The sequence below is a fragment of the Amia ocellicauda genome, chromosome 8 (assembly GCF_036373705.1).
Source record: "Amia ocellicauda isolate fAmiCal2 chromosome 8, fAmiCal2.hap1, whole genome shotgun sequence".
NCBI classification, from domain to species: domain Eukaryota; kingdom Metazoa; phylum Chordata; class Actinopteri; order Amiiformes; family Amiidae; genus Amia; species Amia ocellicauda.
This window is the reverse complement of record NC_089857.1, coordinates 2,722,129-2,734,893: the sequence shown is the minus strand read 5'-3', so window position 1 is coordinate 2,734,893 and position 12,765 is coordinate 2,722,129. Positions and strand designations below refer to the sequence as shown.

At 42.9% G+C, this 12,765-nt stretch overlaps 1 protein-coding gene across 1 annotated transcript; it reads right to left on the bottom strand.

The window, feature by feature from the left end:
- Nucleotides 1–10,189: 10,189 nt before the first annotated feature.
- Nucleotides 10,190–12,220, bottom strand: LOC136755331 (probable G-protein coupled receptor 150). Its single transcript, XM_066711820.1, has one exon. The coding sequence runs from the start codon at nucleotides 12,026–12,028 to the stop codon at nucleotides 10,820–10,822; it is 1,209 nt and encodes a 402-aa protein (XP_066567917.1). The 5' UTR covers nucleotides 12,029–12,220; the 3' UTR covers nucleotides 10,190–10,819.
- Between the last annotated feature and the right edge of the window lie 545 nt (nucleotides 12,221–12,765).

Below are 12,765 nucleotides of genomic sequence, written 5' to 3'. Positions count from 1 at the left end.
ATCTCTTCCTCGTGCCCTTTCTCCTCTACAGGAGTTGACCTCTCATTCCTGTGGTCCATTTTTGGCTTGCACATTACTTGTGCTCTGGTTACCGGTCTCCGAGTTAATTCTCTTCCCTTTTAAGCGAGTCGACATCCTCACCAAACTACCAATAGGTAGAAGGCGTTTGCGGTGTACTGTTTTTACTATTCCCCTTCCTTGTTCTGGCTTTACACGATAAACAGGTAAGTTTGGCAACTGTCCAACCACTATACATGGTAGGGAATTCCATCTGTCTTGTAATTTGTGCTTTCCTGTGAGTCCAAGATTTCGAAGAAGTACACGATCTCCTTCTTCTAATGTCCGATTCCTCACTCTTGTCACAAAGCTTTTTATTCCTCAGGTGATTCTTAGAAGCAGCATCGGAGGCTAGCTTGTAGGCTTTTCTCAGGTCTGTTCTCAAATTGGCCACATATTGTTGGTACTTGACTTCATCATCACCATCAGGGGAGGTACCAAAGCAGATATCAACCGGCAGGCGTGCTTCTCTCCCAAACATTAAAAAGTATGGGGAGTAGCCAGTGTCGTCATTCTTCATACAGTTGTACGCATTTACTAATTGGCTTATATGTTGGCTCCACCTCTGTTTCTTGGGCATATCAAGTGTTCCCAGCATAGATAAAAAAGTACGGTTAAATCGCTCGGGTTGCGGGTCTCCTTGAGGGTGATATGGAGAGGTCCTAGACTTTCGGATCCCTACCATTCCCAGGAGTTCTTTTATTAATCGACTCTCAAAATCACGCCCTTGTTCTGAGTGTATTCTGGCTGGTAAGCCATAATGTACAAAGAATTTCTCCAACAGGACTGTAGAACCGTGTCGGAAATAAGTGGAGAAGTCGGGAGACAAAGCAAACAGAACTTTAATCGGGTCGGCTCGGAAGCTCCACTGTCAGAAATAATTCCTTCAGTGAGGCTTAATGTTTACAGACATGAGTACAACTTTTATAGGAAAAATGACATAACATCTTATGGCCGTTCATCCAATCAGAAGATACAGGTCCGGGTCCGTTTTACGATCTGTCCTCCCGTGAAGAGGTGATGGATACAAAAAGCAGATGTCCGTCTTTGATGTGCACTAGGAAGATGCGATCCCACGGTGGTCATTTACCTAGTGTCAATCGCTCATTAACAGAAACATTCCTGCCTTATCTGGAGAAATGATTAAGCCATAAACAAATTCACAGCAGACATCTGTAGGCTATTTCGGCACTGCATAATCTTTCATTACTGACGGGAGTTTCTAACAAATCGACCTTGTTGACCCTTTACTTGTCCTGCTAAATCGAATCTGGTACCAATGCTAGTACCAATACAAAACATTAAATAATTATCACAAAACACTTTCTTCAACTTCCTATACAGAGTCTTCAGGACCTTGGCAACTGTCATAGCTTTTTGATCTTTTGTTGGGAAAGCCTGGGCGTACCTGGTAAAGTGATCGGTGATGACCAACACATTGGCGATTCCCTTTGAATCTGGTTCCAATGACAGAAAATCAATGCACACAAGGTCTAATGGGCATTGCTGGTGATGAGGGCAGCTCTCTGTGGAAGGGTTTTCCGTGCAATGCATCTTCCACAGTTCTTGATATAGTGTTCAATCTCAGAGGCCATTTTAGGCCAATAAAAACGGTCTTTGATGAGTTCAGTGGTCCGCTCCACTCCAAGGTGGCCTGTATTATCATGCATGCACTTCAAAACTATGGGCCGGTACTTTTCTGGCAACACCAGCTGTTGCACTTCTTTTCCAGACAGTTTCTTAGTCACTCTAAACATTATTCCATCCTTCATGACCAGGTTCGAACATTCCCTCTGCAGTAGAGCAACAATAGGGTTTCTGCTTTTGGTGGGTGATGGCAAATGGCCTGTCATAATGTCATGTCTTACGATCCCTATGACTGGATACATGTCTTGCTCTTTCTCTAGCTCTTTTCTACTCAGTTGCTCTAGAGGGCTCACCTCAAGATGTGTTGGGTATGCATAAATGTTTGGGATGGCGTTTGGAGAGACCCCCAACTGGTCCACAAATCTGGTGGACACTTCCGGTGTTTCAGCGACACTGACCTGCTGACAGATGGCTTTTATGCCAGACTGGGGTATATCTTTCCACCCCTCATCAGTTTCTTGAGTCTGCAGATTTCTTGACAACAAGTCGGCATCAATGTTGTTTCGCCCTGGCCTATACTGGATGTTAAAATCATAAGTGGCAAGAGCTGCCAACCATCTGTGGCCAGTGGCGTTCAACTTGGCTGATGTCAGGACGTATGTGAGGGGATTGTTGTCCATCCTCACCATCAATCTCGCACCGTACAGGTAATCGTGAAATGTATCAACGACGGCCCATTTCAGAGCTAGAAATTCCAGCTGATGGATGGGATATCGCTGTTCAGAATTACTTAGCTTCCGGCTTGCAAACGCAACAGGTCTCAGGCCTTCTGGATACTCTTGATTGAGGACAGCACCAAGTCCATTCAAACTGGCATCCACATGCAGAATGTAAGGTTTAGTGGGGTCAGCAAAGGCCAACACAGGTGCATGGGTGAGACAATGAATAAGCTTATGGAATGCATCGGTGCAGGCTTGGTCCCAACGCTCTCCAAAAGGTTCTGTCTCTTTGAAGTAAAACTTTGTTCTGTCTCTTGCCACCTTTCTGCCACACTGAGCTGGAAGGTAACCTTTGGCGAGTTCTGTCAGAGGTCGTGCAATGGCTGAATAATTCGCTACGAATCTGCGATAATAACCACAGAACCCCAGGAATGATCAGTAGGCCTCTTCCAGAGTGTAACCGCTTTCACTTTCTCTGGATCTGTTGATATTCCAGACTCAGATATGATGTGGCCCACATATTTAACTCGAGGTTGACAGAACTGGCATTTGTCAATAGAGATCTTCAATCCACATTCTTCGAGTCTGTCAAGAACTTTGAGTAAGCGCTCCTCATGTTCTTCCAGTGTGTTGCCAAACACAATTAAATCGTCTAGATATACAAGGACCTGTAACAAATTCATGTCCCCGACAGCTTTCTCCATTAGCCGCTGGAACGTGGCAGGGGCTCCAGTGATTCCTTGCGGCATACATTCAAATTAGTAAAAACCTAGGGTACATATAAAGGCAGTTTTTTCCTTGTCTTCGTCAGCCATTGCAATCTGGTAGTATCCGCTTCGAAGGTCCAATACAGAAAACCACTTACTGCCTGATAAGCAATCCAAAGCATCATCAATACGGGGCATAGTATATTGATCTGGAATGGTCCGGTTATTGAGTGTCCCGATAGTCGATGCACATGCGCACATTTCCATTCTTCTTCCTGGCGATGACAATGGGAGAAGTGTATGGACTTCGTGATTCCTTTATGATCCCAGCTGCTAGCAGCTCCTGCAAGTGACGGCGAACATCATCAATGTCAGCTGGTGCTAGACGACGGGATCTCTCTCTAAATGGTCTAGGATCAAGCCGAATGTGATGCTCCACCCCTTTTGCCAATCCAACATCCCACTCATCCAATGAGAAAACATCAGCTCTCACCAACAGTTTTTGACGCAGTCGTTCTTTCCAGGCTTCAGGGAGGGGAGAATCACCAAAATCAAAGTGAATGGGATCAATTACTTTTGAATGTTGCTTGGTTCTCTGGGCCACAGTAACAGTGTCAGTGGCATATACATGAGCAATAACTGTGCCTACTGGAATAGATGTCTCTTTCCGTGACTCGTTCTGCAAAAGCACAGTGAAACTGTTCACATCCATGGCTGAGGCGTGGATGGTGTTTCCACCAGGAAGATGTCTTTGGCCAAAGGCTGTTGACTTTTCACACTGCAGACAGCATAGCACTCACTCATAGGTGGAAGGGTGAGGCAACCCGGACACAGCCACTTCACTTGCCCCACTGCATCATCCATAGTTGCACCTTGGCAGTGTGGTTGCTGCTCCATTGCTTTAGAGTTCAAGGGGCATATTCGCAGAGTGTGGGCTAGATCTCCCTACAGAGTGCTGCCAGGCGTTTAAACATACTTGCGTTTGTCCCAATGATGACGGGGACTTGGTCAGGGCTTTTGGGCAGTTTTTTCACTTGTTTTTTCAAAGCTTGAACGGTCTTCTGCAGTTTCTAAGCTTTTCTTAGCCCGTTTCACCCTGAGCTCAGCAACTGCTGCTGGTAGCTCAGGCTGTTTTGTGGTCAGCTTACCAAATATAGATTGCAATTCTCTGATTTCTTCTCTTAACTCTTGAAGATCAGCCAGCTTAGATTTCACCTCCTCTTGAATGTACACTTGTCGAACTGTAGTGTTCAGCTTGCGTCTCACTGCTTCATACTCTTCCTCTTCCCGAATCTCATTTAGAAGATTCAAGAATGTGGGGGGATTATTTTTCCTTTCCCTCAATCTGAGATGTACCAGCATCAAGTCAGATTCAGTGGCTCCTCTAATGAGCTGTTCCACTCGGGCACAGTCCACTAAGTTTGCCGTTAGGCCTCCTCGCTGTACTACTTTAGTCAATGATCTTTCAAGTCTTCTCAGGAACTCTGAAAGCCGTTCTCCAGTTTTCTGCCGCAACAATCGAAATGCAAAATAAAGATCCTCTCCCGACTCCGATGTTCCAAATGCACTCTCCAATGCTTCTAGATATTCTGTGGGGCTAGCTTCAGGGCTGGTACATCTAACAGCTTGAATTATCTCCAATGCTGGACCCTTCAGACTTTCCACAATTCTCTTTCTTTTTTCTTTATTTGAACAGTCGCATTCTTCTACCATCAGATGGGCTTGTTCAATCCAATTGTCCAGGTTCTGTTCACCAGTAGGAGTAGGACTGGTTCCTGAGAAAGTTTGCAGACGTCTGAAGGCATTGTTCTCATTGGGGGGTCTAGCAGTTCTTTCCAACAGATCTCCCACAGCACGGATGATGGACTCAATCAAGGGGTGGTCCCTTGAGCTGTGTCAGGGACAAAAAAAGCTTGAACATCACCCATTGTCTTGCCCTCAGTTTTCAAGAGTTTAGATAATTTTGCTGCAAAATAATCAGGAGCAGTCGTCACTGTACTTGCTGACATTAGCTTCCATGCAGCACATCCACCAGGGGGCATCACTTCAGTAGGAATCCTTGTTGGATCTACTCTTTGTCTGCACTCACATAGCACCATCATGCATTTAATCAGGGGGTTATACTTGTTGCCTCTTACTCGCACTCGCCCTAGTGCATTGATAGTATGCATGGCATCTTCAATTTGTGCTATGTTGGTGTCTTCTGGCACATCGTTCAACATAATTGCATAAGCCGGATCTACTATTGTCACTGCACCAGTTAAGCAGTTCAATTTGAGAAGGGGAACTTTCTTTGTGAGCCATGGTTGCACTGTACTTTACTTGCCAGCTTAAACTTTGTTTAATCTTCCTCTTTGTGTTCTGGCTCCTTTCAGGTTACAGGAAGGATGCACGCAGTGCCTCCATTTTATGTAGCACCCCAACCCCAATTCATAAACAATGGTCACTTTATTAAACTACACTAAGATTTAAAGGCTGGATGCACTGGATATGATACAAAAAAAAGAAGAAAGTTACCATATGTATGGAGCCAATAAACAATATTTTACTAAAACAATTGTAAATAAAAAATATATATGTAAAATATTCTCACTACAGCAATAGAAAAACAGTATCTCACATTTCACTGTAAGCACACATATAATTAATAAAATAAGCTTTTCAGTGGGCCCACACACACACACACAATTTGCACACACATCAAGATATCATAAATAAACAAAAGTTGCAGGCCTGAGTCGTAGCTTGGGTGCGTGGTGGCCGGGAAACAATAAGAACTGGACCCTACACTCTACAGAGTAAATAAAATGAATGCAGTCCTAACATAGCGTAATACTCGGCTCGATGTATCTACTCACAGTCCAGCCACTCTCAGCTGCACACCATGGTGAAACAGCGGCGCTGATGTAAACCCGCAGCTTCTCTTTCTCCCGTGTAGCCAGATGAATTCGGTCTTTTACAGTCACCCAGAGCGCTATCTGGATTAGTTCCTCCAGTCTTGGGTTCAGTGTAGAGTTTAAATAACTACTAATAACTTAAATATCTATTTAAGAAACTAATGAAATAAAAGGCAAACAGGTCCAATGTTACCTTAGACCAACAAGTGTTACACTCACTTGCGATCTGCGAGTAGCGATTAATAACTTTATAAGGCTATATTGAGTAGATATACACGTTAAAAAAAAAAACAATATAACTTCCTTGTGTACACCAAATAACAATTTAACGGGTCAAACTGACTGTAGACCGCATTCATAAATATAAGTTGTACACTTACTTTGAAGCGGAACTAACACACTCAGTCAGTGCCGACTCAAACAAAAAAAACTACTCCTTACTACTACACATCAATCTCTGATGCCTCTACCTCCCGCCCCCTCTCCAATACATGTCATTTAATAGGTGAACTGCTTTCCCCTATCCAATCAGCAGTGCTAGCAGCAGTGAGCAAGGTAGGCTGTGACTACATGTGTATGTATATTTTATACAAACTATTCAAACTATTTAAAGTAACTTTATTTACACCGACAAAATATCAGCGGGGCTACAAGTATCTTCAAAATCCTGTACATCAACATGCTCAACATGTTTTATGTCATAAAAAGCAGACAATGTACAGTGAGGGAAAAAAGTATTTGATCCCCTGCTGATTTTGTACGTTTGCCCACTGACAAAGAAATAATCAGTCTATAATTTTAATGGTAGGTGTATTTTAACAGTGAGAGACAGAATAACAACAAAAAAATCCAGAAAAACACATTTCAAAGAAGTTATAAATTGATTTGCATGTTAATGAGGGAAATAAGTATTTGACCCCTTAGACTTAGTACTTGGTGGCAAAACGCTTGTTGGCAATCACAGAGGTCAGACGTTTCTTGTAGTTGGCCACCAGATTTGCACACATCTCAGGAGGGATTTTGTCCCACTCCTCTTTGCAGATCCTCTCCAAGTCATTAAGGTTTCGAGGCTGACCTTTGGCAACTCCAACCTTCAGCTCCCTCCACAGATTTTCTATGGGATTTAGGTCTGGAGACTAGCTAGGCCACTCCAGGACCTTAATGTGCTTCTTCTTGAGCCACTCCTTTGTTGCCTTGGATGTGTGTTTTGGGTCATTGTCATGCTGGAATACCCATCCACGACCCATTTTCAATGCCCTGGCTGAGGGAAGGAGGTTCTCACCCAAGATTTGACGGTACATGGCCCCGTCCATCGTCCCTTTGATGCGGTGCAGTTGTCATGTCCCCTTAGCAGAAAAACACCCCCAAAGCATAATGTTTCCACCTCCATGTTTGACGGTGGGGATGGTGTTCTTAGGGTCATTCCTCCTCCTCCAAACATGGCGAGTTGAGTTGATGCCAAAGAGCTCGATTTTGGTCTCATCTGACCACAACACTTTCACCCAATTCTGTTCTGAATCATTCAGATGTTCATTGGCAAACTTCAGACAGGCCTGTACATGTGCTTTCTTGAGCAGGGGGACCTTGCAGGCGCTGCAGGATTTCAGTCCTTCATGGCGTAGTGTGTTCCTAATTGTTTTCTTGGTGACTATGGTCCCAGCTGCCTTGAGATCATTAACAAGATCCTCCCGTGTAGTTCTGGGCTGATTCCTCACCGTTCTCATGATCATTGAAACTCCACGAGGTGAGATCTTGCATGGAGCCCCAGACCGAGAGAGACTGACAGTTATTTTGTGTTTCTTCCATTTGCGAATAATCACACCAACTGTTGTCACCATCTCACCAAGCTGCTTGGCGATGGTCTTGTAGCCCATTCCAGCCTTGTGTAGGTCTACAATCTTGTCCCTGACATCCTTGGACAGCTCTTTGGTCTTGGCCATGGTGGAGAGTTTGGAATCTGATTGATTGATTGCTTCTGTGGACAGGTGTCTTTTATACAGGTAACGAGCTGAGATTAGGAGCACTCCCTTTAAGAGAGTGCTCCTAATCTCAGCTCGTTACCTGTATAAAAGGCACCTGGGAGCCAGAAATCTTGCTGATTGATAGGGGATCAAATACTTATTTCCCTCATTAACATGCAAATCAATTTATATATTTTTTTAAATACGTTTTTCTGGATTTTGTTGTTGTTATTCTGTCTCTCACTGTTAAAATACACCTACCATTAAAATTATAGACTAATCATTTCTTTGTCAGTGGGCAAACGTACAAAATCAGCAGGGGATCAAATACTTTTTTCCCTCACTGTATGTTAAAGAAAATATTCTCAGGTATTCAGTACAGGACACCTGTATCGTTAACACAAGATTGTCAAGTGTAGTGTGTGCTGTCAGACTCCGCTCACCATCTGCACAGCCTCAGCAGCAAAGCAATAAACCCACTGTGCCAAAGACTGGTCCTGGTCTGAAAATTCTCCCAAATTAGGTGGAGTGATGTCACCATAACAGATTCATTTGCACTGTGGGCCCTGTTAAACCTGAATCCAATGGACTGGTATATGTCATCGGCATGTGCACAGATAGACCCTGGAGGGGGGGGAGCTTGTGCTCCTGCCCTTTTTCCCTGTGACTCTAGAAGTGCCCCTGTCAGTGCCCCCCCAGAGGTGTAGGTTGCCCCTTTTTTGGCTTGAGCCCCTGCCCCCCAAAATGTCTGTGCATGACCCTGGGCATCGGGGTAAAGTATACACCTAAACTATATGAAGTAAGTTGCTAGGGTTGACAAGAGGAGGAGCAGGTGTAGAGAGAGCTTCAATAACCAGGTGCCTCACACTGTCCCAACAGAGGCAGCCAGTGTACTATTCAACCCTGTGTGACAGCATAGGTCATATAAGGACATTCCAGTACCTTTAATCTACTGACATTACCATTATGTACAAAAGGGCTGTCTCCTCAGATAACTATTCCCAAAGCCAGGCTCTTCCAAGCACTGGTGTAGCCAGAAATTTAAACCACTGGGGCCAATTGAAGAATGCATGGGGGGGCATGGATTGCGAACAAAATTAAGAGTGGGGGGGTGGTGCGGACAAAGTGAAAAATGGGGTGGCTTTGGACAAAATGAAGAGAGGGAGGGTGGGGATGCGGACAAAGTCTTAGTGGGGGGGTGCGGACAAAGTGACTAGGTGACAAGATGGGTGACTGGGGTGACTTGCCACATTCGGACACATCTTGGCTGTGCTGGAGCTTCCAAGTCTTGTAGTTGTTTCTTTCTTTGTTTCTTTGAGCTGTGTTAAAGTTATCGATTGGAAATTGTTAATATATTTGTCATGTGCTATAGTTTTTCAAATACATACATTTTGCACTGGTTTAAGAGCATGATATGTCTAAATTAGTTCCCTAAAATACGTTTGTTTGTTTTATTGTGCTTCATGCATTTCTTCTACACATGACTAAACATGTAGAGTAGAGGAATGGATTTTGTATTTAGTCAATGTTAATTTAAACCAATCATATCTGCAATACTATAAAACATTACAATGTTGGTTTGATTCTTAAAATATATTTTCAATAAGATCTTCTTGAGATTCAACGAGATAAAAGCTTAGTTTGCTGACATTGAATGTACAAATAATGTGATATATTGTGACGAGTGTAAGTCACACTGGAAGGGCGTTTGTTAATTTATATTTGGGTTTAAGTATCCCAGGCGGTACAGGGCGGAGAAATATTATGAGGAAATACAGTTCACGATAGACACGATACTAACAGGTGCAAAATCATGAGAAAATGACTATATAGTGAATACATATGTTCTGGCACCAAAACAAATACTGTAGCCTATATAATCATATAAATGAACGGACATTATACTTTAGAGTGTTTTTCTTTTTTACCTTTGTTTAATTGCTTTTTTTGTGATGTGTGTCTATTTGAAGTTATTTCTCCCGTACCTGTGTAATGCATGAGATGAAATGTGTCCCACTAGGCTGGATTATGGGTAATATCCCATATAAATTTGTTAGTGTGCTTTGTTGGCTATGGTTGATTTTAGCAAGTGCATCTTATAAAACATGGCATAGAGCAGGGTAGCATATATATCAAATCTAAATGTGAAGTATTCACAATACAAGATCCGTCTGTATTTGTCTCTCTAGCACAGAATCACACGCTTTCTGACACACGCATACTAAGTGCTTTTCATGCAAAATTGTTTTTAAGGACATATTTTATTGTGTTTTATTTACAGATCTTTTCATAATTCATATGAATGCATTTTCGTTATTTACTGCAACTACAGAAACGAAACTACAATGAAGAAATCACTGTTTTAAATGATGGTATAATCACAATTATGTATTTATTTATAACAATTAATTTGTCTTATTTTATCACGAAATTGAGTACAAAACCTTTAGCAAATAAAACTATATAGCTGAATTGTTAATTTTAAAGACGATTTTGTAACACTCTAACTAAAAATATGGAATGCATGGTCAATTAATACATTAATTAAGGAAACATACATACAAGGAAGAATACATTTCTGATACTCAATATATCGTTAACTGCGGGAGTTGGTGCAACAAACATTGGACAGTCGTAAAAAAATATACTGAAAATAGAATTACCAGCATAAGTATTCGACATTGTCACAATTGTATTTTTGTATTTTATGTTCATACTTTAAAAACTATATGCAATATACATTCTTCGTTTTCAAACGGAGGGTTTTTGTTTTGTCTGTGTTAATTAATTTTTAACCCAAATCGGTGTGGACAAAACAAGATCAATTTTAAAACTATAAGCTACATAGCCTGGAAATGTTTGCTTTTCAAAGCAATCCCGCGGCCGCGCAATCACAGAGCCGATGATATTTCGCTGAGGGAGGAGGCCGGTTTAAGGAAAGTGATGGAATTCACTGTGGTGGTCTCGGTGTCGGAGGTCGTGGTCGATTGCTCCGTCCTTCTCCCGTGGTAAACCAGCAGATCCCGGTGGAAAGTGCTCTCCTTGTAGTCCCTCAAGCAGGAGAAACACACTTTCTTCTCCAGCTTCCTCAGGTACACGTTGTCGGTCTTGAAGAATAGATATACGTAAGGGTTCACCGCACTGTTGGACACCACGAAGATGCCCAGCACAGCGATGACCTCGTCGTCCAGCTGTGTGATGGAGCCGAAGGCCATCTTCATTTCGATGATGAAGTAGGGCAGCCCACACACTATGAACAAGATGATGATCACCAGAGTCATTTTGAGCGTTTTGATTTTGGCCCGGGGGATGGTGCTGTTGGTAGCCACTAACCTCAGGTGCTTCTTCTGAGGGTGTCGCGGGTCTGAGAACATGGGCTCCTTCACATGCTGTTCTTTGCGCCATATAGTCCATAGGATCCGGATATATGCACCGCAGAGGATACAGAAAGGGGCGAAGAACACGGTAACGGCGCCGTATATGATGTACATTTGCAGGTGCCACCTCGGCAGGTGGGAGAAGGTGCTGAGGCACTTGTCTGAGTCCCCAACCCCCTGGACTTTGAAGACAAAAGCCTGTGGGAGGGACAGCAGCAGGGCCGTGAACCACCCAACAAACGCCAGCAGTTTGGTGGGCAGAGGGGATGCCAGTGGGTTGACTATGACATGATGCCTCTCCAGAGCAATGATAGCAATAATGTTGGAGGAGGCAATGAGCCCGAACACCTGGGAAATCTTGAAGAGCCGACAGGCCAGGTCTCCGGCCACCCATCTGTCCTCCAGAACCTCCCAGACAATCTGCGATAGGACAGTCATGACGGACACGCACAGGTCCGCCATGGCCAGGTTGGTGATCAGAAAGTCTATCTTCCTCCTTTTACTCTTCCGGCAGCAGATCTTGTGGAGCACGGCGAAGTTGCCCAAGAGCGCCAGGGAGAAAATCACGGCCATGGCAATGATTCGGATCTGTCGGTTGTACAGAAGATCCCGAGTGGGCGCGGAGTTTCCCCCTGCAGCGCCGGACACGGTGCGATTCCACGATTGCGCGATATGGGACGAATTCAAGCGCAGGTAGCTGTCGATGTCTAAGATGCCTTCCATCTCTTGTTAAAGCAATACAGTAAATGTATTCGAAGTCATCAATAAATACAAATCTAAATTACAAACAATTAAATAATGCAAATGCACGATTTGCGGAGTAGGCATTAAAACATTGTGCAAATCATCTCTGTCCCGTGGGTACTGTACATCGCTTTCTGACACGGACACTGTCTGCTATTTAGATAAGCTCCGAGAAGCTCCCGGTTTATAAATGCATCTCACGTCATCAAATCAAAATCAAAAGCAGTATCAAGTTAGCACGCGTGGAGGGTGGTTCTTTGGGATGCGCTTATTTCTCACACGTATTGGAAACTGATATCAGAGGACTACTGGCTAATGATTTCACAGAGTTTCTTTATGAAGTTATTAATCTAAACAATTAAACAAATGTATTATTATTATTATTATTATTATTATTATTATTATTATTATTATTATTATTATTATTTCTTGGCAGATGCCCTGCGTGACTTACAACATAAGTGCAATACAAAGTGCAAGAAAACAGTTAGGTAAAGGCATCAAACATTGCAAATAACATAATGACAAATGAAATAAATAGACTATATATATATATGTACAAATTATATGCTTGTGTTAAAATATTACTCTTATTAATACCCTCAAAGCAATAATGTGAAAATAACACAAGGATCTCAATTTTGTTCTTAAACACCATAAAGGGCTCATATGTGCGAAGATTGTATTATAGTTATTTCTGTCACACTCACAATATT

Bases quoted from the DNA above. Each gene is read 5' to 3' on its own strand.
- LOC136755331 (XM_066711820.1), bottom strand. From the start codon at position 12,028: ATGGAAGGCATCTTAGACATCGACAGCTACCTGCGCTTGAATTCGTCC.